This window comes from Phalacrocorax carbo, chromosome 3 (assembly GCF_963921805.1).
Source record: "Phalacrocorax carbo chromosome 3, bPhaCar2.1, whole genome shotgun sequence".
In the NCBI taxonomy this organism is placed as follows: domain Eukaryota; kingdom Metazoa; phylum Chordata; class Aves; order Suliformes; family Phalacrocoracidae; genus Phalacrocorax; species Phalacrocorax carbo.
The window spans coordinates 65,711,082-65,737,083 of record NC_087515.1 but is presented as its reverse complement, the minus strand read 5'-3'; the positions used below and the strand labels follow the sequence as shown (position 1 = coordinate 65,737,083).

General features: G+C 38.8%; 1 protein-coding gene across 1 annotated transcript in view; it reads left to right on the top strand.

Moving 5' to 3' along the window:
- PDE7B (phosphodiesterase 7B) overlaps positions 1-26,002 on the top strand; it is a 176,329-nt gene that overhangs the window by 56,763 nt on the left and 93,564 nt on the right. The window contains exon 3 of the mRNA XM_064447219.1: positions 2,524-2,584. Within this exon, the coding sequence (XP_064303289.1) occupies positions 2,524-2,584 (61 nt within the window). The remainder of the gene's footprint in view (positions 1-2,523; positions 2,585-26,002) is intronic.

Here is a 26,002-nt window from a genome sequence, read left to right as displayed (position 1 = left end):
AATGATTGGGACTGGAGAGAATCTTGGCGTCATCTCTCAGTACCAGCCCTGATACACAAGCAGGCGGAACAAACCCAAACCAGAAAGGGAAGTAAGCCAGGCCAGGAAAAGGACAGGAGAAGCTTACCCAACCCTGGCAGGGGTTCATAGCAGTGGTGGCAAAGTTTCAGTTTAATCCTAAAGATTAAATCCTGAAGTCTTTCCTTACTTCTTGTTCATGGAAAACATTCGCTAATAGCAAAAATGCCCAAACTCTCTTTTTTGGATGAGCGAAAATAAGTCCCTGCTGCATTTCTGTGCCACTTTACCCATCCAGGATCCAACTAAGTCTTTTTCAGATGCTCTGAGCAGTTTGGTAGCAGCTTATTTTTCATCCCATTGATGTGTACCTATGAGCTGTTTCTGGCATCAGAAATTAAACTGCTGCAGAAGCTTTTTCTGCTATTTCCAGCTGCAGAGGTAGTAGTGAAAAATCTCCTAGGCTGAGTGTTGTAGCATGATTTTCAGACAGTTCTGTGGGTTGCAGGGGCTAAAGGAATTCAGATAAGGCTATGAACTTGTATACAGTTATCTGAAAAGTTTTCAAAGTCCATCCATCATCATAATGGATCCTGTGAGATGTTAGCAGTTTCTGGGGAACATTAGCCGTTTTCTCAATTTCATAACACTAGGACGGGTGAGTATTGTTAGATATTGTGAGACATCATTTGCAGCCAGAAATGTGATGTTTATATAAATATGTCTGGAACATACAATAAGTCTGAAGGACTAGATCAAAAATAACCAAAGGTTTTCAAAGAGCTGCATAAATTCGGGGGTGAGGCAGGCAGCTAATTTTGACGTGCTTTCTTACAACTATGTTTGTCTAAGTATACTTACGGTCATGAAGAAGAAGCTGGGAGATTTCTGTGAAAGGATGCCCATATCTTAACATTCTTCCTAGAAGAATAAATAGCGAATTTCTGTGTCTCCTGACAGGGAGCTGGTATAAGAGCATTCATAAAATTAACTTTGAAATGCTAGGTGTTGTTTTTCTTTTGCAATCTTTCAGTAGTATGTGCTCCCACCTAGGAAGGTTAATACATGCGCTTGTTTGCTCTTTTTAGATGTACTGATATATGAAAAGACTCTGTGTGGGAGATGGGTTTTTGTTTGTTTGTTTGTGTTTATTTCAGTGTGAGGGAGGTGAAGGCTCTTTTAAAGATAGTGAGTTCCAAATGTGTTGTTCATTAATGAAACTGTTGCTGTGTTTCATCTTCTTTCAAGCTCTGGGGTTTTTTACTTACATGGTACTTTGTGGGTTTTAATATTTGCTGCAAATGTCACTTTTATTAATAATAAAAAAAACAAAGACAAAAGACAGTACTAACCACTTTGTCTCACATAAGAGAGAGAGCCATAGATGCTGAAAAGGGAAAACCATAAGAAAGAGAAAGCAAGGAAGAGGAAGGGAAATGGATAGCTCTCAGTGATTTTTCCAAAATTGGACCAGTGTGCTTTTATACCCATTTGGTCATAGATACCAAAACCATAAATATGTAGATAAGGAAGTTCGGACCACTTTTACCTATAAAATATGAGGCTATCCTTAAGCCCTTACCATGAGCTTTGAGTGTAGTGATACAAAACAGAATCTTTTTTCTAGCACCTGAAGCAACCACTACCGAAGTGAGTGGGATCTGTACGCTGACTGACTTTAATCAGAGCTGGATCAGACCCATGAGCCACACTAATTATGTTTCTCCTGGCAGCTAAACTGACATGCCCGTCTGCATAAAGGACTCAAAAATTATGTTTTGTCTTTGAAAACAACCCAACACTTTTACATTCTGATCCTAACTCCAATGATGTTCCTTCGCTGGGTTTGCCTAGGGACAGAACATCAGCCTTCACAATATATCTGTACATGTGAATATTATTTTCCATTAACAAGACATGTTAGCATAGAGACATAAATTAATTGCACTTTACAAACAGCAATTTTTTTCACAGGTGCTATGGAGAGTTCAAATTTTGAAAAGTGGCAGTTTTCCTTAACAAATATTTTAAGAGTTGTGCAGCTTATAAAACAAGTTTATTTTACAGAAATATATATTATTGACTCAGCATTGCTGTTTGTTTTGTTTTCAGTTGGATTGCTTTGCAGATCCTGTTTAGGGTGCATCTATGTGACAACTAAATCAGTATACTGGAGGTGGCTGCAACGTCTACCAGTGGTAAATGAGGCCTCCTGTATAATTGGGTCTGATGCGAACAACCAGTAACGTGGATCAGGCGTTACCTTAAGTTTTTGTTGGTGAACAGCTTGGAAATCACTGTCGAACGACCTTTGCATGTTAGCAATGCCCATTCTTCCTCACACTTTGGCTACTTCGAAAATCTTTTGATTTTGATGTTTTTAACAATGTGTCTCTGAACATCTCTAGTGCCAGACATAAACAGAGGTACCAGAGGACAAGGACAGAGATACTCTCACAGAGTCTTTAACTAAATATATCCTTTGTTTTGTTTTGTTTTTTTCAGAGGTGCGGAGAAATCTCATTTGATAGTCCTGACCAGAATGCCAAATGTGTTCGCATGCTAGGTAAGGGTAAGAGTCTTTTTCCCTTTTGATACAAATATGTGGAAGTATGTTTAATTGGGGATTTCTTCTCAAAAGTACATGATAATGGCTGCAGTGATTCACAACAGCATTTAGATAGCTCATCCACATGTAGTCATTAATTTATTCTTTATGGTGAATTTTCAATTACTTAAACAACGTGTGTGTGTGTGTGTGTGTGTGCGCGTGTGTGTATATTCCAGTAGTGCCCATCTGCACAGATGAAAATATAGCTGCACCAACATTATAATTGTAATCTCTAAGGTACTCAAGACCGGAATTCATATATGAAAGCTGAAAATCTCTGTAATCAAGCCAGATTTTTTAAATTAGCCTAGGAAAAATGTGAACTTTTGCAGACTGGTCACCTTTAATGTAAAGAAGCATTTATGTGCTTTGAAAAAAGGAATAATTTCACAAATATATATCAAATGCCTCTAGGTCAGACCTTCAGCTGCATCAATCAGCAAAATTTCAATCATTGTGATTTTACAGATTCACACCAGCGTAGCACTTTGCCCATCATTTGTAAAAATTAGTATTAAGCAGAAGTGTCTATTCTTTGGAAACAATACAGGAATGTTCTGCTATGTTTCATTAATTTCTGTGATCAGTTTTATTGTTTTTGCTTGTTTCATCTTCAATGCTAGTACTGAAACATTAACAGCACTATTAGTATCACAGTGAAAGACAGGGAGTAAGTGTCTAAAAACCTAAAAGATGATGTTTACTCAGAAAAAAATGAAATCATAGACCATTTGCGGCATTAGGCTTTAAATGCTGAAGACCTTTCACCTGCCAGAGTTGAGATAAATGTGTGCTGTAAATTAGAGCACTGCATCTAGTAACACGAAGACTGAAATAGTCACAATTTTTAAAACTGCAACTGGCAATGTCTAGGAACTTAATTCCCATCTGGGTGCATAGCTGTGTTCTGTAATAACAGATTATGTGGTTTGTTGTTTATATTCATTAAATCCTATTGTCACAATAGACTATAATTGCTGCAGAGGAAATCTGTCATGCTTATAGTGCACAGATCCCAACAGATGAACTGACACAATGGGCCATAATGATCTGTTACATCAGTGATCCATGCTTAGAGGTTCTTAATGGAACAAGCTGACAGAAAAGATACACTTGTGATCTTTTATTATGCCAATTATAATCTACAATTTAAATACCACTGAATTCATAATACTGTAGTTCTACGGAAGTTATATCCATGTAATGTTATTATCCATTAGGAAAAAAAAAAAAGCAGGGGGGAGGGTGTAGTTGAGAACAAAAAAAAGACCTGAAGATGAAAGTATTCCACACAGGTTGTTTCATCATTTGGTTTGGCATTTTTATAACAAGTCAGTCCAAAACTGGGAGTTTGGCTTCATCCTTAATGCAAATGATTCTTTAGGAGCAGTGAGCAGAACAAGATCTTGTTTCCATTACATGTATTCTTATCTATGTCTGGTAGTATATGCATGTGCAAGAATGAGAACATGTGCTGTGCTCTGTAAGGAAACTGCTAAGAATGTAAAAGCGATTCCAAGGGGTCATGCTAAAGGTGTGACTGGCTCTCAGAGGTTACATCTCCTGTATTTAAAAATATTTTGCCCGCTATTATTGTTCTTCAGTGTCTCTAACAAATTAAGGACTGCAGTGTCATACATAATATAGGATATTACATTTCACTGCAAAGTATCCCAACTCATGTACAAAGCTGAGGTTTTTCTAAGTGCAAGTGAATATCCCAGAACTGGCTCCGTTATAGGTATGGGAAGAAGAAACTAGCATTATATGGTTGCTCTGAGGGGAACTACTGTAGACAATCTCCACTGTCTTGATTTATCACAGAAATGTGTGTGGTTCTGGTAGTGCTGTAAAGCCAGAGGGTGTCCATTCAGGTACCTGCCCTCTCACACTGAAATGCACAGATAAGCAGGAGCTAGAAATCGTGCAACATAAAAGGTCTAAGACTTTTTGCTGAATGCATCACATAGTGTCCAATTTCAGATTTTACAAGGGAATTGAATTTCCAAGAGAATAAAACAAAAAGGTTGTCATTGATCAATGCAAAGCTGACATTATAACATCTGTGGGTGTAACTAGTGAACAAAGCACAACATGCCTTCAGAGAGGGACATCTTTCTTGACTGCATGGTCTTTGAAATGTGCCGAAACAGTTGTGCTGCCATTTGCTCTAACAGTGACACAGTGCTGAGAGAAATCTAGAGGGCAAGTCCAAGCAAGTGCAAGAGGATAATTACTTAGTAAGAAAAGAAACACAGGATTCTGGAGTACTGATTGTATTTCTTCAGGGATCTTTGACACAAGGCCAGTCCATTCGTGGAACTGTACATTATCAAGCAGCACTCTAAAATAGTAACAGCTGGTTTTGTCAGGAAAGGTCTGTATCTAGGTTATACTACTGGTTCTGGGTTAGCTTCAAATTTAAAGGTTTTTATGAGTATCCCTAGGCTTGCTACTGTGAGTCCACATTTCTTGAGGCAACATGGATTATGTGGATTCAGTTCTTTTTCTACAAAGGTTAAGGAAGAGAGGCTTGCAGTGAAATCTTATTCTATTTCTATCTTCCTGCTGGAAAGCAGGAAATAAAGTAATGCCTAAATGCTTACAATGGCTATAGTGAAAGCAGGTAACTTTTCAATGGATTGACTAGATATCACTCAACCTCAGGTTAAGAGCCAAGGAATCAGTTTCATGCTTCGTCTTTCAGCATTGGAATGACGGATATTTATACTCCAAGTGTGAAAAATAACTCGAACACCTAAATTAAATGGTCACTTAGCAGTACTTCCTCAGGTTATAATAGATAATAACTATATGCTCTGCCCAGGATATGTTTATTATCAGTGTAATTACGTGTACTAAAGTTCTTACAGAAAATTATGCTCTCCCTCTTATGCTTTATATTGTGCTTGTTTCTATACACTTCTATATGTTATACTAGTTAAAGAAATACAACTTTTGTAACTGTCACGGAAGCTGGTCAGTGGCCCACCTTAGCCTTTTGAAGACCAGTGTTCAGATCCTAAATCTATCACAGATTTCGTGAGCCTGGCATTGGCTAAGGCTTTAAACAGCCCTGCATGTCTATTGTCCTTTGCAAAATGGGAAGAGAAGCGCTTCCTCCCTTCTTTGGAACAACAAGAATAAATTTATAACTAGAATGAGAAGCTGAGGCACTACAGTAATGCAGGTCATAAAAATACCACGCTGTCAATAAAAGTGTGTTGTCAGAGGTTTCCCTTGAATCTCCAAGTCCCTCCGGAGCCACAGGCAGCTCATCAGCACTTCCAGTGCAATGTAGAAAATCTGCACTGTTCTGCTTAAATTGGAGCTGTTATCAAGTTAGTGAGGGCACTCAACCATGACAAAATTACTAGATTATGCTGAACTGGATGTTAAAAAGCTTTTGCTTTATGCACGTTCTGGAAGTTAGAACCCTGGGCTCCTCATGCCTTTTACTTATAATGATTTTGTCTTAAAAAAATGATAGTTGGCACAAAAATTGACCATATAGCAGGGCACTCAGTATGTGGTTATTAGTCCGGATATTCATATTATGAAGGGCAGAAGGGAACTATCCCTCTCCCTAGAGCACTCACTGCTATTTTCAATGGCATAACCTGTGGTTAATTTTTCCCATATGTAGACAGACAAATTCTGGGCTCAGACATGACACAATGTCGTATCATGCAGAGATAATTGGGTTAGTTTGCTGTGAAAATTGCTGGTTGGATGCCTAAGTTAATTAACTCTGCTGGGAAGAATTGCATACTAACTTGGAAGAGTCCTAAGTTAAGGCAACTTACCTGGTTCTCATATCTTAACTAGCTCATCCAAAGCTAACTCAGTAACCTCTACGTGGCAGAGTTCTGAGTTTTACAGTTTTATCCTGGAAAGAATAATGTTCCCATATCAGGCTCTAGGATTAGTACAGAAGGAAGGTCTGCCAACTAGAAAAGAAACTTGAGTGTATAAAAAATACTGGTTTATACAGAATAGATACAGTTATCCTTGTATTTGCTGTAAAGAAAGTAGGCAGCTGAACTCATCATAACACATACAAAATTAAATCAAACCATCAGTTTTAATCTGTTCAACCTTACTGATGACAGTAGAGTAAGGGGGATGGATGATAAAAGCTAATTATCTGGTTTGTTACTCTAATAACCAGTCTTCCACCACCGGATTTGGTCTTTACTCCTTACTGAAATACTGGGTAGATTTTGAAGAGGTCACATCTCTTGCTGGCCAACTCTACTGTCTGCAGAGGTTTTTCCAGGGGAAATGTGAATTGCCCTCCTTAAGGAGCTAGTTAGTAAGATGAAAACACAAGCCTTCCAGACGCCCCACGGCAAATGGCTGAGGTGCTTTCTTTTCGTTATTATAAATTCCACGCAGACAGGAATAATGTGGGTGAGTTTTGTTTCCCTTTTGGTGTAGACTTAATCCTTGCAGAAGCAGACAGATGAATCCTTGTTTGGAATAAATGTAGTTTCCTCACAAATAGCCATTTAAAATTCATCCAAGAAAAAAGCAATCAAAAAAAAAAAAAAAGTGGGGAATGGCATTGGTTTTTTCTTCCCCAGACTACTAGATCATAACTTTGTTGCTTTGGGGCAAAAAACTTTTTCATATTCCAGCACAGAGAGGTACCTACCTACCTCCCTCCCCCAAAAAGAAATCTGCTTTGTGGCATACTTCCACCATTTATTACCTATGGAGGGCTATGGTTAAAGGAATCGACATTTGGCCATGAAATGAGTTTCACGGATCCAGCTTCAGTCTTGGTGGCTCTTTGCCCACAGCAGAAAACCATCACACATTTGAACAGAGTTGGCAGCTGCAGGTTGAGAGAGAGAGAGACATTACTGGAATAACAACTGTGTTGAAAGCCAGGACTGAGGGGTACTGGCAAGGCTCTGGCTGGCTGGCCTCTGCCTTGCATAAGCATTGAACTCACCTTCACTGGGAAAGAAAAAAAAAATCTACTAAAATTTACTTTGAGAATCTTTATTTGGTAAATAAACATAGAACCTAGTGGGAAAAATAAATATTGAAGAATAGTTAAATGTGTCAATTTGCCCTGAACTGGAGGGAGAAAAAGAAATGAGGCAGCTAGTCAAATGGTTCTGCCCTGGTCAAGCTTTGCAAAGCTTTCTGGAGCCCTCACTGACATCATTTGAAATGTGACCCCTATACCTCTTGCACACACAAAACTTCTACTGAAACTGATAGGCATGCATGAGCAATGGTGTTCTAAATAGCCAAATATACGGACTATTTATATCCCAGTCATTTGAAGACTTACACGTGCACTTGACCTTACACAGACTAAGTATCCTATCTGTGCAAATGACATGAAAATAAGCACATGAATTAACCTTTGTAGAATTCAGCAATATGTTTATGGAAAAAAGGCCTAAAATCTCAGCGACTAACAAGAAACCTACACTCATCGCTATGCTGTCTGTCAGAGTTACTCAGAACTTTATAGCGGTGGGAGCGCGGAGGCGTAGGATGTCTGCTACAAAAAGATAGGCTTCTATTACATGAGCACTTGCAACACAGGATGAAAGGAAGCAGGTTTTTTCCACTATAAAGCAATGGTGTGAATGCATACAGAAAGATAAACACTATGTCTCTTTTTGAGATCTTGTTAATGTAGATAAATTCAAATCTAAACATATAAGCCCACACTATAAGCTTTTCACGTATATTTCATACTGTAACTACCAATGAAAGTCTCTCTACCAACAATTTATTCTGATGAGAACAGTATGATGTAGGTACGATTTCTAGAACCATAGTTGTTCCACCTAATTGGGTAGACAAAATGTAGAGATTTTCAAATAACTTCTAATACATTTTCTTTGTTTTCCTAAAATACCATTCCAGTATATTAACACAATTTTAAAATAAGTTGTAATTCCTGCTATTGCAATTTGTAAACACATTTTTAAAAGTGGTATTTCTGTGACCTTACCACCATCAGAATAGAGGCTTATTCCTCCTTCATGTCACTGAAGACCTCCTCCCACAGTTGACTGTCTCTTCCTGAAATGTAATACTTTCTAAATCTCATCTGCTTTCTCCAAGAACGCTCATGCTTTGTTTGCCGCAATGGTACAGAGAAGGCTAAAGACTTGGGGCATCTCCCCGTGCTTTATCTGGAAGGCCCCAGCTGAGACGTCAGGCTGCCTACATTTGAGCGTAGCTTGGAGACAGAAAGTAGCAAACCGGTGGGCATGAGGCCACAACAGAGACTCCTTTGTCACGGAGTTTACAGTGTACACATGCCATCATTGTGCCACTTCATCACTGTTTTATGGTTTCATGCTAAACAAGTAGGGACTCTTTGTCTTTACTATCATGAAATTTGTGCCCAAAACTGCAAAGAATGTAAATATCAAATCCACCTTCTAGTTTCATGATTATTTGATTAATTTGGTTAAGAAACTATAAAATAGTTAAATTGAAAATGCTGATGCTTTTAGTATATTTTAAAGAGCAGTTCTCTAATAGCATCTTATTCTTGCAGTAATTTTTATTTAATTACTATTTTAGGTAATTATATAGCCTGGTAGCTGAGTGACAGTGACCACCTGTTTATCCTGTTCTGTCCTGTAAATCAGGTCAGACTGAAACCACTTGTCTTGCAGTACCCTACCTTTCAGAATGGTGCTGAAGAAGACAAAAAACTGGCCTTGGCATTTTGAGCAGGCATATAAAATGCTTTTCTAAACGTAAATTCTGGATGGTTTCTTTTTTCTATCACTTAAACATTAATTTGAACCATATATAGTATTATCCTATGTCTGAGCTTGGTTCAGGAAAGAAATGGGGCTGTCAGGGAACTTGGAGGGAAAACAATAATGAGGATTTGACACCATCTATGTGATGGAAACTCACTATGATGGCTTTCTCTAGAAGGAAGAGTTACTGTATTGCCCACAACTACAAAAGCCATTCATCAGGACCACGGGATCTGAGACACGAAAGCTCAAGAGATGATTAAAAAGGCCTGGCCTTACCCAACAAAAAATACCCCAAACCCCTGACTCTTCAGCTCCTCTTTCTATCAAAAAGGCTTTTTTGTCTTGGCTGAGAATCTCACCACATACCACGTTTAGAAAAAATACAGGTTTTAAGTCCTATCCAGCAGTTGCACTCAAAGCATGGCTACAAATGATAGCAAATTAGTGAAGTGCAAAGACAAGAAGTACCTCCTTTTTTGTCCAAAGCATGCTGCCAACAGAAGAATTGCATTCTGCTGCCCATTTATGTAATAATCTAGTGCAAGTTTAAACTTTGAAATCTGGGCTTTCATCACCCTTCAACAGTTAAAACCCACAGCACCCACTTTTATCTTATCTACCAAACTAAAAGCAACACAGGTTGGGGTTAGGTGCTCTCTGTTCCACCTATTGGCCCTGCACAAGGAAAAATCCTGGGTGTGGCTCCAGGAGGAAAACAAATAGCCCTATGACTTACACCCCATCTGGGGGAGCACACACAAGGACAAGGAGAATCCTGAGTTTTGTTTCCCAGACCTTTCCTTTTTTTTTTTTTTTTAACTAGGCACTTCTTATATAAAGCAGAGAAACAGTTGCTTCATTGATTTACTGAAGATGATCTCATATCTTATTTCATGGTATTTGTCACATGAGTTATTGCTGATCCCCTGTTGGAAAAAAAGATTTCAAGTGCCTATTCAGTCTGCTTCCTCACAGTTTGATTTTTCCTCGTGCCTAACCTCATGCCTAAACATGGACTGCATTTATGTAATTTCCCATCTTCTTTGTCCAAACTGTTATGAGTGGGATGTGTTCACCCAAAGTACTTGCTGTACAGAAAATTGCTGTGACTAACCATACTGCTGTAATAACGTGCTCTCAAAAACTGGGGGGGGGGGGGGGGGGGGGGGGCGCAAAGGAGCAATTATTGGATCTATTAATGGGACCGAATTGGAGAAGAAAACACTTATCCGCAGTTTTCCAGCCAGCCATCCCTTCATGATAGCATAAGTTCAATAAAATCTCCAGATGTAACATTTCCAACTTAGATTTAAATGGTTCAAATCTATATTTTGTGGTTTAAGCTCATCTCTAGCAATTAATCTTTGCTTCTTTAATTATTGCTTGGTGATACCTTGCAATTTCACAGTCTCTGCAATTTCCTATAGATTACTCTGTAGCTATGCTTAGTAAGAGTGATTTATGTCTGAGAAAGCCATGGAATTCCTGTGCTTTCAAGCACTGAGTTCCTGGCTGTAAATGTTCATAAACTTCTCAGCTTAAGAATGCATTTTCCTATATTCTTCTCTGCTCTGTGTTGAAAAGTTTATCTCATTGTATTCTGGAGCTAAAATTTTTTGCTGTTCTGAAATGTTATTAATAATTTTACCATTCTTACAATTGGGACTGTATTATTTGTAGTATTTTTTTCACCTTTAGTATGAAAAAGAAAAACCCACAAAATCAAACACCTGCTCTTCTTTGGCCTTCCTAGCTGGGTAGCTAGCTTTCCTTGTTAGCTTTATCTTCCTTTTTCTTTTTTTTTTTTTTTTTTTTTTTTTTGTTAATACATTATCATTTCTAATGATAACCTGTTGTTTTCTTGTATGTCTCATACTTCTTAAAGCATTAAGTTGATCTCTTAGATCATCCTTGATCATCAGGCTACTTAAGCACATATTTACATATTCTCACTGAAGCCAAAAAATGCGTAGGCTGGAATATGTTCCTGTGCCAGGGTCAGTCACAGTGTCTAGCACTGTGCATGCTCAAGCCCTGATCTGATCCAAATGCTTGAGGGTCTGGGCTTATGAAATCATGGAGTGTGACTATGAACATTGGTAGTAAATTACAGGAACTGGATTTAGCAACAAGAAACGGAATTTCTGAATCTTAAATAGCCATGTCAAGAGATCGCTGTATTTCTGGATTTCCATTATAGGGCATTCCTCTCACTCTGCAAATGAAATAATGCTGAAGATAGTTGGGATGCGATGACAGAATGTCTGTAAAGATCTGTAAAAACATTTTTTTAAAAGTCTACAGCCATCATCTAATCTTCCCTTTTGTAGCAGAAAAGAATGAGAAATAGGTACCTTAGGACTCAGCTCATTGCAAAACAGACTTCTAAAACTGGTCCCAGGAACCCTGCTCAGAGAGTGCCTGTTTCTCCCTCTTGACTGCTAAGGAAGCTGAAGTGTGGATGTGAGCAGTTGGAGAAGATTAATCTTACTCCTGCAGTACAGGCATTGTTTTTCATGGTGTTCAAAGCTCTAAACTTTGAAGTATGGGGGATAATAGAAAACCAGGCTAATCAACCTAATCTGTAAGATAACTTATTGTTTTTTAATATAAAAGCAATTTCTAAGTTTTCAGCATATTTGTAGTAATGTAGATAGCAAATTGTTTTTATTAACTGAATTCTTTTCCTCGTTGCCTTTGTGAAGTCTTAAATTTTCTCTTGTGCGTCTTGTGACACAGCTGCAGAACCTTTTCTGACATCTGAATAGCTCCTGAATTTTAGTTGAATAAAGTAAATTGAGAGCATAATAAAAGATTTTTCACATGCTTAAGGGATCTACATTGTCCTGATGATCACACTGTCCTGTGGGTAGAAAATTTGACTATATCATGAAATGTTTGGATATGAAGACTAAATTCAGCTATTAATATGTGAAAAATTGTTTTGATTTTCATAACATTTTAAATACACATTTCATCCCATGGAAAAAATTTAAGGAGGGTAGTCTGTAGTCTCTCCTTGTAAAGAGTATGCCTACATTACTCTCTTAGGTCAGATCAGGAGTGTGTTTTTGAGATGCTGTCCCAAGTTACAGCAAACTTTAGTTTGCATTACGGAGCAGTCTCAGAATAGACAAACTGGATTACTTTCCCATGAAACAGAGCAAGCCATGTACTCTGGGAGCACCTCTAGTGTGTTCTAGCTGCTACTAGACATTTAGTCCATGGAAATAGATTAGAAGTAGTCCAAACCAAATCCTCCAAAGCATATAGAGTGCAGGCACTGGGGCCTCAGCTGTGGCTGTTTAACTCAACCAATCTGCTGTTCTGGTGCTACCTGCTTCTGTGAACCTTGCCAGAGAGTCAACACCAGTTCTGGCTTCAACCCAACAGCTGCTCGAGCACACAGATTTCTGTACCCACACATTGCCTTCAGGACCATTCAGCTCAGTTAAGGTTTAACTGAGGATGCACAGGATGTAGATAAATTGTAATTTATGACAGGTTGTAAGCGTGTGTTTTCCTCGATATTGTTTGCCTACTTCTAGTACACATGCCGTCAATTTGTGCATGCGACCCAAAACTTTATCAGGCGTTTGTCTTGTATTCTGAAAGGAGGACAGGTTTATGGGAAACAGCAAATGTGATTTAGTCTGATGTGAAATGCTATCCTTTTTGAAACTTACAGTGAAATGCCTTTTAACTGTAGCTCAGGATTTCACACTGAGTTTATAGATTAATACAGAGCAAATTTAATTTAGCACTTAATTCAAATTATTAATATTTCAGAGCTTTGTTTGCTGACATAAAATATTGAGATCCTCACATTTTATTCATGCATATAGGAGACAAATTTATCTTGTGATATCTTTTCGTTTTATAACAGAGAGATCTAATGGAAAGAACTCAGAAATACTGGCATCATACACTTTGTTAGTAGTCATTTCTTAGAAGAAAGAAAGGACTAGTGGCCTTTCTCCATCTGAAAATAGTGTAATTAACTGACATCAGAATTTTATAACATTATCATAACAAGAAACATATTACCATGCTGACAGAAGAGAAAAAGATCGGTTTTTTCTGTGCCTTTCAGCAAGTTAGATAACAGTATGTGAAGATAACCCATACAGATATAAGTCCTTTTGTCTTATTGTTGTTTTTGTTGCTAAATACTGTATGACATCTTGAACATCAACTTAGAAGTATGTGTGTTTTCACTCCATGAGCTGTATTTCAGGTTCATACAAAAGTAAGAAGACAAATTTATAGTTAAGGTACATGACTGGGCACTTTGTCAAGTCCCAGAATGTGCTCTGGCACTTTGATCATTGAAACAGGCATTTGTCAAGAGACAGGTCATTGCTTGTCTAAGAAAAAGACAGAAATTTTACCTCCCTCAGCTCTAACTGCCCTGCAAAGATTTTCTAAGGGAACCTAATTTCTTTACGTATTGGTTTCCAGCATTTTATATTCACAGACTTGGGTCAGTATCTGCCATACAACAAAATCATTGTTAAACTGGTATTATTTTGCTTTGCTTTAAAAACCTCAAATACACTTGCCAATGCACCCAGCCATTCTGTGAATATTCAATTAAAATCACCACAGCACTGCTGCTATGGAAGGAGTTGTGAGGATGTGAAAGTAAACTACAGGGTAGCATAAATTATTCGAGTCCCTGGTTAGTAGCTACATGATGTAACAACAATAGCAGTCACTGACAGAGCTCTGTGGAAAGGGAAGATGAATGGCAGATGCTCCATTGTAATTTCTTGCTATCAGCAGAGAGCATAACAACAGGCATTAATCCACTGGTTTAATCAGAGGTAATAATATGTCCGGGGAGCTACCACTTCCAAGGCACAAGTACAACTTCTGTCATTGTACATTTGTCCTAGAGGGCTCTTTAGGCAAGTGCATGTCATAATATTTTAGGAGCCAAAAGAATCCGAGTTCATGTGACTTTAATTATTAACATACTTCCCTTTTCTTAAAAAGAAGGAATGGAAGCATCATAAATCACAATGTCTAATCTCATTTATTTTCTGTTGTTTGAGAACAACACTCAGGGCTTTTGAAGTTTGTGTATTATTTGTTTCACGGGGAAAAAATGACATTATAATAACCCTCAGAACAGCTTAGAGAGAAAATTTTGTTGGTTTTGGATATTTTTATTTTAATCCAACCCAGTTTCTCTGTGCCATGAAGGAATCTGTGTTTCGTTTAGGCAGAACTATGATAGATACTATAGTTGCTTCAAATTGTGCAGCTCATTGAGACAAAACAAAAAGTCTCTTGATAATTGATGACTGAATAAACAAAGAGGAAACTGGAGGCAGATGTGTGCTGGAAAGCTTTCCGAAATCATGGGATGGGGAAGAGTTTGATTTTGATTTTAATCAGAAGCACCACAATTCTCTCTTCACCCTGAACATTTCCTACTTGGTATTTTTTGTTCTTAATCTGTGTTGGGGGTGGGGGGGGAGGGCATCGCTGATATTTAATTTTAAGTGAATTTCCAGTAGTAAGTCTAGAAAGGCTTTAGGCTGGCAGCTGTGCAGCCTCAAGCCCTTCCTCTGCAAAACAAGCTCTGAAGAGGGAACAGCATAAATGCCTCCAGCACTGTCCTGCCAGAAAGCTTCTTCCTCAACATGGAAAGAGCATCTACAGGGATTACTAAGCTCCGAGTACCTTTGTCCATCTGTTTTTTGTATTCTTGCTGAAGCTGCCTCAAGAGTAACAAGATGTGCCTCAGGATCTCATATTATTTAACTCCCTGGGTAGGAGCTACACCAGAAGTACAGGTCCACAAAGCCAGGGCCCATCATCCAGCTCTTGTCTTTACTTCTCCTGCTGCTATGCCTGCTTCCCTTCTACTCAGAAACTTGTCTGCCTTTGATAACAAGTACGCATCTAAGCTGGCTGGAGGAAGAGTTTTTTCAGAAACATTTGACAAAAGTTGTCTTCCTGAAATTAGATCCTGCAATTACATTTCAGTAAAAGATGAAAACTTGGGATCTAAATCCAATAATTTTTAGTGGAAATCCTTTGGCTGGTAACAAACTTTAGATTCTGAAAACCTTCTGCAGCATTTTACAGGTATGGTCATTGAAGGTCTGTACACTTCAGTCTTTTATGTGGGATATGCATCACTGTGTCTCTCACTGAGATACTCCACCATATGACAGGAGTCCCTGACAACACCTCACAGCAGGTTCAGCTTGGCTGAGTAACCTCAGTCACAGAGGAAAATGGGATAACAAGACAGGCATGCTAAGGCTCACCTGAGGAATTCCTACAGCTTCTCTGAATCCAGTATTTCCAGATGGAGACTGAAATTTTGTTTGTGGGAGAAAATGAGCACTAAATTGCTTTGACAAATACAAACAATCCCTGTGGAACTTAGAAACTTCTTGATTAAAATATTTTGTAGCCAAAAGTCCAGTTTTCTACCATGTTTCTTGATTGAGCTTATTCACCTAGAGCTAGTGAGTAAGATCTCTACCCAAATGCAGTGACCCTGCTTTGTGATAGTAACTTATCTGACATAAAGTTAAGATGGAGCTGGGTTAACACATGAACATGGATGACATAACGGGAGTGATGGAGCTGATGTAGAAACTGCCTCTGTCACCTGTAGATCAGTGCTATTGTGTAGCTTGGGAGAGTGTCCTGCTGATGGAGGAGCTGTGTGCTTGACAAGATATAAAACTCTGCTCTTAACACCCTCTGCTCACTGGTGATCCTGTGGCATCTCTTTTGTAAGAGCAGTTATTATAGTACTCTAAGAAAGGTCTTCTTCAGTTGTAAAATAAGTCAGTCTTTTACTTCCTTTAATTGTTGGCGAAATGTGTAGCAACACATTGCTCTAAGTTGGATTTAATTGGGCAAGGGATGAAAATGAAGGAGGTTTTTAGTCATCCTCCCTCCGTTTCAGGTTGGTCAATGCAACACCTGCTCCCAGGTTCCAGGCTGCTTGCTTCCATGAGTGCTTGTGCACAAACACTTGCCAGTTACCCTTTGACTATAACAAAAAGAAAAAAAAAAGCTGTTTCTAATCAAGCTTCCCAAAGCTAGGCCATTAAAATGAGTGCATCTGTCTTGGTAGAACAGTTTTTTGTCTACATTTTCCCTGTCTTCGTAAAGCTACCCTAAAATGTTAGCTGGCGTGTAATGCAAGGCTTTGCGGCAAGTTAACTTGTAATTTCTCCTAGGCAAAATATCACAGCAATTTGTGTCTGAGTCTCAGAGTGCCTGAGAAGTTCAAATGTCAATTCAAAGGGGGAACTCAGATACATATCCACTAAATAAAGTAGCAACACTGGAACAGGGAATTGGCAGGTTCTGTCTTCTACAGTTATTAAGTATTGAAACAGCCACTCCAGTCCCAGTGGGGCTTTGAAAGCATCTGGATATAGCTTATCAGCCAATTAGAAAAAGAATATGAACAAACTAATGACAAACAGTCCCTGTTGACTTGAGGACTCTCACCCCTGCATTTGATTTGGCTCACAAGCACCTGACCAACTGTTAAGCCACAGAGAGCTACTGTAAAGCTAGCTTAAATTTAAAAAAAAAATCTTAAATAAAAGAAGACTGGCTTTAAAAGCCAAGAATAAATTAAATTTTAAAATTACAGCATAATCTACTCCAATTAAAATCCCACACTACTGAAGAAGCGTTCCTACACTGTGGTCTCTGAACCAGGAGTCCCCATGAAAGCCATGTAGCAAAATCCAAGAGCAGACTGTGAAGCATAGACAAGATCCCTGTTCTCTCTCATCCTAGGTGCATGTCATAACCATTACATTACAAAGCCATTTCACTCTTGCAGACACATACACAACGAACCTTGGATTCTTTTTCGCATGGACAGGCTGTTCCTGCTCAGCACACCTGACACTGCAGGCAAGGTGTTCTCCTGGGAGCTACAAGCTGGGGAAGAAGCATTCCCCACAACAGCCAATGAAATTTAATCTTCCCCCCCAACCCCTGCCCCGATTTTGTAGATAACCCACATAAATGCTAAACCCTATACAAACTCCATGCACAGTTTTATTGTTATGTAAAGAAAAAGCACCTCTTTTTCTCCCGGTCCTATTTTGTAATGGTCACCACTAGCGCTTGCGATGAGCCACATCCTGTACCTGGCAAATGCTGAGAACGCCACCTGACTGAGCACAAGGGGACTCCAGCAGATGAATGCTTCATACCTGGATGCAAATAGGATGGAAACGTGAAAGCAGCAATGGCTTCTGAGCTCTGCCCCAATCTGAGGTGCTTTTGAGCATTCTCACACTCAGATCTTTCAGATGCCGAATGGGTTTTAAGGGTAAAAAGCAAGCAAGCAAAGCAAGAAATTTGCACCAGGCACACTGTTGAAGCATATTCAATGTTAAACAAAAGCTAAGTGGGAGTTTTCAGGGTCTTGCCCTTGGATTTAAGCACAAAATCCTATCTAGAATTCCTAAATCCTGTTTCAGGAACATTTTTTGGATCTAGTCCTTAACATCTTGATGACCTATGCCATGTTCTCATATTCAGTAAGAAACAGAGACTGATAGGGCTCATCTGTAATATCCATGCATAGCAGCTGTAGGCTGCTTCTAATCATGAACATTCTTTAATTATTAATAAAAGTTTTACTTGCCGTGAGTCAAAAGCTTCTCTTTTTCTGGCAAAAGGGCTGGGAAGATAATTTTTCTTTCTAACAGCAGATGTTTTTAAACCAATAACCCAAAATTTAAAGCAGACTTAAATATGCTAAATGCAAATCCCCAGATAATTAGCACATTATATAGCTAAGTTGCTAAATACATAATATATCAAATAGCTATGGCTATTAAAGAATAGCCCAAACAATTCTGTAATGAAATTCATGCCTTGTTTTTCTGCTTTATAGAGACTGTTCTTATTCTAACACAGTACAAGATGTTACTGTACAAACTTCATCCATGTTACCTTCTAATCTATTCTTAGGAAGAATTTTAATGATAACACCTGTTGTTCTAATAACAATTTCCAGTCTTTATTGCTTATGGGATCTAAGGCTCATCAGAAATGTAATGCTCCACTGTGTTTGACAGTGATTGATCCCAGTATATAAAAGATGTATTTTTCCCAATGCAAGACATTTCTGTCTTTGTACTTTGCAACTACTGGCATTAACAAGAACCTGGAATGAAATGAGTGCAAATCAGAAATATGCACTGAAGATTTCCTATATGTATTTGCTGCTTTGTCTCCCACAAGAGAGACTGCCCCTGCATTCTCCAGCTACATTACCCCACACTATTAAAGGAGGAGGTGCAAGGAATGCAGTTGGTTTATTCCCCCCAGGAGTTCCCTCGGGTAGAGTATGTCAAAGTACTCCCAGCCATCAGCCTGTCAGGTCTGCTCAGATGTTTTGGAAGACAGCGTGCTCTGAATGGGAATGTAACAATAGCAGGCTGATTTTTCAGCAGCCAGCACTGATAACTCTGATAAACAGTCTTCTTGAGGTAAGGCGTGACGCATATCAGAGGTTCCTGCCTTAGACGCCAAGGTTATTTGTCATGTAATTGGATATTGTTGGAGAAAACCATAATTATCGCAGATTTAAAGGCATAAGGCCATCTAGTTGATAATATGTGGTCAAAGATAATAATTTGCTGTTGAATCCTCTTTAATCTTTCCTATTCATTTACTTTTAAGAGATGTGACCTAACCAGGTCTTACTTAAACAAAGCTGTGGTTTATTGGCTTCATGGTTATTGTTAAATTACAGACCTGGCACTCCTTGAATTTGATTGCTATGGGAATGTAAAAGTTAGACTCTCCTAATTCAGAAGTCCAGGAAGTTATCAGTTGACAAAAGCGAGGAACACGTATATCCCCCAGCAGAAGGGGAGGTCTAGTTCTAGCTCCAGCCGGCAGAAAGCAGCTGTAGCGAATACCCGCTATTGCCATCAAGTTCTGCCTACACATTAGCCTATTTCACCCTACAAATGCAATAAAAATTCCAGCTGGTGTACAGGTGGGGCCATCGTTAACTGTGCCTGAATTTGCCACTGTTAGCTGACCCAGGGCTGCCTAAATGATGGGAAACATCACAAGACCTAGGCAGTCTGCTTCTGCTATCCTCACCTAGCTCTTGTCCCTGCTTCTGGTCTTTGGCTGCTCAGCCATCCCTCTGCTGAAACTGTGTTAGAGCTGGGTCCCAGCAGTCCTAACTTTCCCCTTGGAACTGTAGTGGAAGTTTTTATCACATCGCCCATTGACTGACCCAGGAGATTCTAGGAAGTAGCTGGCTTGGCCGCCCCAGTGTGCTGAGGCAATTAGTCATCTGGTGGGCTATCTCCTGTTTCCAGGAAGTTAAGGACTATCACATCACAACAGGTTTTAGCTCCTGCCCCCAGGGAAACAAACACATGAAAGCTCACAAAGTTATACCAAACAAAGTAATTCCTCTGGCTCGGGCCAGCTGCAGATCCCAGCAGCCTCTCGCTCACATCTCCGGGCACCAGAAAATGGATATACCTCTTCTCCTTCAATGCTTTGCTCAATCATGTGATAGGAAGTCAGATTCCCTACCGTGCTCACTCTCTTTTTTCATATGCTAACGCACACTTTTGTGTTTCTCATTATAAACATCCGCAAACGATCTCCATAAGCATTACAAAACCATCACTGTATACAAATCCTACAATCCTATATGCTACCTTTAAAGACAGATTTTTGTGTGAACAGCCTCTTGGTTGCTCATTCGCTTTTTCATATTCCTAGCACATGGCAACCATACATTACAATACTTTCTTCCCTAAAGGCTGCACAAATAAATGAGGCTTTGGCTTTTCTCCAGATATTTTCCCATTGTTAACAGGAATATCTGTTTTTAGACCCTTTCCCGTTTTTCCGTAAAGGTAGCCTTATCTCCTTGATCCATCAGTAACTGTTCACTACTGATGTGGAACTCGGGCTCTTTGAGGTAGCCTTTCCTGTAATTACTGTTTCTGTCATTAATTGTCCCCTGAAACTTAGGCTATCTAAATGAGCTTTGATGTAATTCCTTAGACTTATATAGGAAAAAAGAAAAATTCTACCAGAGTTCTTTGGAGGTTTTGAATTTCATTGTCTTGTCATTATGGAATAGCTGTTGATGTTTGTAAGCTCTTTTCCCATCATAGGATGCACATGGAAGTAGATAACCCTGGATCAAGTTCTAGATTTGTTTTGGTAAGTGAAGTGGGAAAAGTTTGTATGAGACTGGTACTGAGCCAAAATATCGAGACTCATATAGATCCTAGGCTTGTTTAGTCATGTTTTATGCATAGATCCAACATATTTTCATGCATATTTTTTCATGCATAGATCCAATGTATTAAATAAATTTACAAAAGAAATTATGGAACTTTATAATAAAAAATCTCCTCATTCTGAAACCTTTAACTATATTCTCTTACTCCATTAAATTACTGCTTAAGAGGAGTTTCATCTTGGAAAAAAGAAAGAAGGCAGGAGGCAATAGAAGTAATAGAAAGGCATTGGAAGAAGTGGTTGAAGAGTACAAATGAGGGATCTCAGCTCTAATCAAGTAATTTATATTGCACAATACAGAGAGTGGTAAATTCTCTACACAGATAACACGTAGCATCACCAGGGGAGCAGTGTGTTTTCTCCTTACCCCTTTTGAACCTTTATATGTCCACAGTAAGAATGTCTATATCTGAGGCTTCCTGTCAGTCAACAGAAAGGCACAGGCATTTTGAAAGCTCATTTCAGCTCATAGTATGGCAATGTAAATACCTCACACGAATCAAATGAGCTATTTCTGTTGGTTAAGTAGAAAGGACCGGAGGATGGCTAGCTCAAGAGTTTCCATTATTCCTCTTTGACGAGGAATAATAATAAGAGAGGGTAATGAGAGAGGGAAATAACACTTTGAGAGGGCTCACATGTATGAAGAATCAGGCATCCAAGACACTTACCCCTTGTCTGCTCAAAACCTTCTGATGCCCTTCTACTGAGGAGTCATGTTTAAAAACAGCCAGTTCTGATTATAGAATAATTAAGGTAATTTAAAAACACTTGATTGCAACTGGCGTCCAATCTTTATTTTTTAAAAATTATCACAGGTAATTCGGCCAGAGGTGTAGAGAGGGAGTTGTACATTGCCTGATATTTATGGTTTTAATTCTCAATGTCCCACATATGCATGTGTGGGTGTGTGTTTGCCTTGTCTTTCTATGTCTGCACACATACCTACTCCATGTACATAAGCATTAGTGGGAGTGGGTATTTTCTAGAAAACATAAAATGCTCCCTGTGCAGTACTAAGCAAATGTAATGTACTGTATTGTGTATGTAAAAGGCATTTTAGATGGTATAATAAAGAAAAATCACTAAATCAGACATGCTCCGTGAATGCAGATAATATTCCATGACATGGGAGGAATTAGTCCAGCCAAGAAACATGATACCACATATTTAAGAATGAAATTTGGCTCTTTAAGGAACGATGATGCCTTTTCCTCAGCTATTATATCTTTTCCATCATAACTTAAAACCTCAGGCTATGATTTTATGGTACCAACGTGCAACATATTAAAAAGAGATCCTTCTTAGTCAGATGATACTTATTCATTAGTTCCTGAAAATCAATTAATTTTCAATGCTTCTCACTGGATTGTCTGGAATCAGGACACCCAAATCAGCAGTCCTCTTAGAAACATGCCACTTCTGGGTTTTAAAATATACTGATTCATAATCAAAAGGTCTTTAATACATTTAAATGCTTTTTAGTGTAGCACAATTGGAGGAGTTTTATGTAAATTTTCAGAAAAATTTAACAACAAAATGAAACAAGTATCTTCTGTAACTTGGAAAATAGCATATGTGAAAGAAATGCATGGAAATTGCTTACAGATATTCAGAAAGACAACTTTCCAAATTCTATTACTGCACATCAGTTCTGCTTAGGGATGAGACACCATTACTTTCAGATGGTATGGGAAGATCTTCTTCCAACCCCAGGCCACACATAGGAATTTTTGCCACCTTGTCATATTGTTTTGCAGCTTTTCATACATTTTAGCTCATGTTGAAAGGCATTTAAGCGATAGCTTCTCTCAGAGATGCACATCTCATCACTTACAATGCAGAGCAAACTGGCTTGCCTCAACATCAACAGTACTTTTTCAGTATTTAGGTGGGAATGCAAGGATCTGTTGCAGCTGATTTCATTGCTGCAGCACACGGTGCTGGTGATAGGCCAGGCAGGGAAACTTCTGAGCACATCTCGCTTCCAGAGCATCTCAGCCTCCAGCCGGGCCCACGGCTTTGCCCGACATGGGCCAGGCTGCAAGTGTGGGCTGTGGCTGCCAGCTGTAACCATTCAGTTGATCCATCAGTTGTGGCAGGGCTGAAATAAAAGATGACTTAGGTAAGAACTGTTCCCTGTGTTAAATTAAGGGAAATTACTTGTCCCAAACAATACAGGGGATAAAGTAACTAAGGCCTTTGTTACTTGTGGCTATGGAAGATGATTCTTAGAATTGATCCTCATCTCACTTTTCTGACAAAAATGTTGCTTTGGCCAACACTATTTTAAATTTTCCCTCATAATATACTCAAGTTACAGTGATACAAATAGCATTTATATCCAACCCTTTTCAGTAGTGTTCACCCTTCAGCCATGGGTGAACAGCAGAGCTTATATCACCATAATTTGCAACTGACCCTCACCTAATATCCCAGATGTTATTGGCAAGACAACACAAATAATAAAAGAAAAAAACACGTTCAAATTTGGATGGACAAAAAATATATTTTAAATGCTTCTTCAGAGTAAAAGCAACTACAGATGCAAGACACTTTTTGTCAGATAATAAGTGGACTGGACAATAAGATAGCTGGACATATCCAACACCTCTTGAACATTGCACCTGCTGAGGACTTCAGGGGTGGTTGCAAGTACTCCATCCCTGCCCTCACCTGGCCCAGGGGAAAGACCCTCTCATGTCCTGCACACCGAGATGCCCAGGCCTGGATGTTAGCTGGGGAGACAGCGCTTTGCAAGGTCATACAGGGCTGCCAGTGCTACCTGGCATGACTCATAGGCATTGCAAAGTGATGAACTCCCTGAAAAAAACACCACCATTTCTGAACCTGGCTAACAGTGTTACATTTCAACATGCATTTGTCATTTGTACTGTCTTGTCAATTGCATTTGAACCCTGAGGGTGACCAGATAGGTATAAATCTTGATAGTCCAGAATAACTATGTTTGAGACAGATACTTAAACATATTTAAAAGTATCTAAGAAGAGCTATAAGGTCTCTGTTACTACAGTATGCTAAAGGTTCATTATTCCTAACATTTATGTTTGCTTTCTTCCTTTGAAGAAAGGTAACGCTATTCGCATATTACCTGTAAGAAAACAGTTACAGCTTATAGAATGTGGCAGGTGTAAGATGCTACAAGCCACTTAGTTCTGGTTTCCTAATCAACCAACATTATCCAGTGCAGCATGCTGCTTTTGCAGCTTACACCCCTGGACTTCTTCCCAGAGAAATCAAGGGGCAAAATAGAAAGGAGAAGTAGTCTTATCTCAGCCCTGAGTTGTCTCACATCGCCAACTATGGAACAAGAAGGAACTCATGAGATATAGCCAAAGTGATTAAAACTAATTTCTTAGAATCACACAGGCATTGTGATAAACCAGGGAGCTGAATTTGTGTCTGCTTAGAAAAGAAGTACATTACTTTTTAAGAGTATGTGTAATGTGTGACAGATCTTTTGGATACTCTTGAGCTGACATCTGTAGAGATGTAAGACCATTACAAAAGCACAGCTCGTTTTCCTTTATTTTCCCATAAGGACTGTATAAATGAGAGGGAAAGGAAGAGAATACCAGTAATACAGTGAAACCCCATAAATAAGAACAGATATTGTAAAAACTGCTGAAAACAAGACTGTTTCGGTTATTCTCTTAAATTATGAATATTCGTACAGCCACTACCATTGCTGTTTTCTCCAGCTTCCAGATCTGATTTTGCAAAGATCTATACTTTTCAAGCAAGACTGATGATATGTTTAAGTTGTAACAGGCAAACCTCAAAAGTTTTGGTGTGTCCATTTTATTACAAAAACTACTTAAAATTCTGAATGTTTGTTTCAATTTATCTTAGCATGTTGGAATTCGGACGGAAAACCAAAGATCAGAATTTTCTCATGAGATTCTCCTCCCTGGAAACAACTGAAGAGCACCACTTTGCGCACTGTTCTCATCCTTCCACTTCTGATCTCAACAGAAACTGAGGCGCACAGCTGACTCCAATATTTATTTATTTAGAAAGCAATGGAAAATTTTGAACCTCAAAACAAAAGAAGAAAAGTTTGGTTGATTGAATTTCTGCCAAAGATGTGATGAATTCTACTGAACAATTGTTAAACAGCAATTGTTATTTAGGGTGTTTGGTCTGTGCCAAATGCTATTCCACTGTGCATTGTTGTAATTTAGGGTGCAAGCAACCTACCCAAATATCAGCACAAAACTTGGCTGGTTAAATTATCTAGCTGTTTTCCCATGGCTTCCCTTTGAGACGAAGGGAAGGCACAGGCTCCGTGGTACGGTGATTCAGAGTAGAAGGCTAATTTGGGTACTTTGAATTGTACCCTTGGTGACTGTCTCATCCTTTATTTAAATTTGGGGCCAAGTTGGGTATCTAAAGTCAGCGTTGTGAAAGCCTCCGAGTTTCTTACACTGACCTTTGAATGATAATTAGGACCTGTCTGTGTAACATCTACTGAAACAAGACTCCGACACACAGACATCTGTTACGAAATTGATCTAACCCAAACTGATTTGTACTCCCACATACACACTGAGGTATATTGGCATTTAGTAATTATAAAAAACCAATTAGGAAAGTTATATTTGGCTTTATGCTGCAGGGGAATGATAAAAATAACCTAAAATTGATGTACATGTTAAATAAAACTTCTTTTTGCCTTTAAGATTTAAATATATAATAGAGGAAGTTAGTATTTTTCATCTTCTCTGGACCAGTTATCACCTGCTTAATAAATGTCTGCTCCTTTCATTATCTTTTTTACAAAATAAACATAATTAACTGTAGTAAATAGCTACCAATCACTGAATGTATATAGTTCTCTTTTACCATTCATTCCTTCCCTCCTGTTTATCTCTTCAGAGTTTAACGTTGGTTTAACAGGGAAATTTCTGCCAGTTCTTCTTACCACGGTATATCGTGTCCCATTGGTCCTAGCCACAGGAAAGGACATTAATTGCAGAGTTGCTAAGGCTGTTTTTTTACCCCTGTTGGTTCAAATGTACGTCAGAGTGCTACAGAGATGCTATCGGGCCTTCCTATTTCTCCTGTGACATACCCAAGACACCTGCAAGCCATTGAGCTCCTTACTCAAATGCATCCTCATTCTTGCACCCCCATTGCCCAGTGCTTGCTCTTGCTTCCACACACTTTCAGATAGAAAATATTCCATAAGATAGCTACAGTAAGCTGAATTTTTTTCAGTGGAGTAATTTTGCCTCAATAAAGGCAGCGTTATAGATTTTTTTCTGAAAAAAAAAAAATTTTATTAATTTTTTTTCAGTGA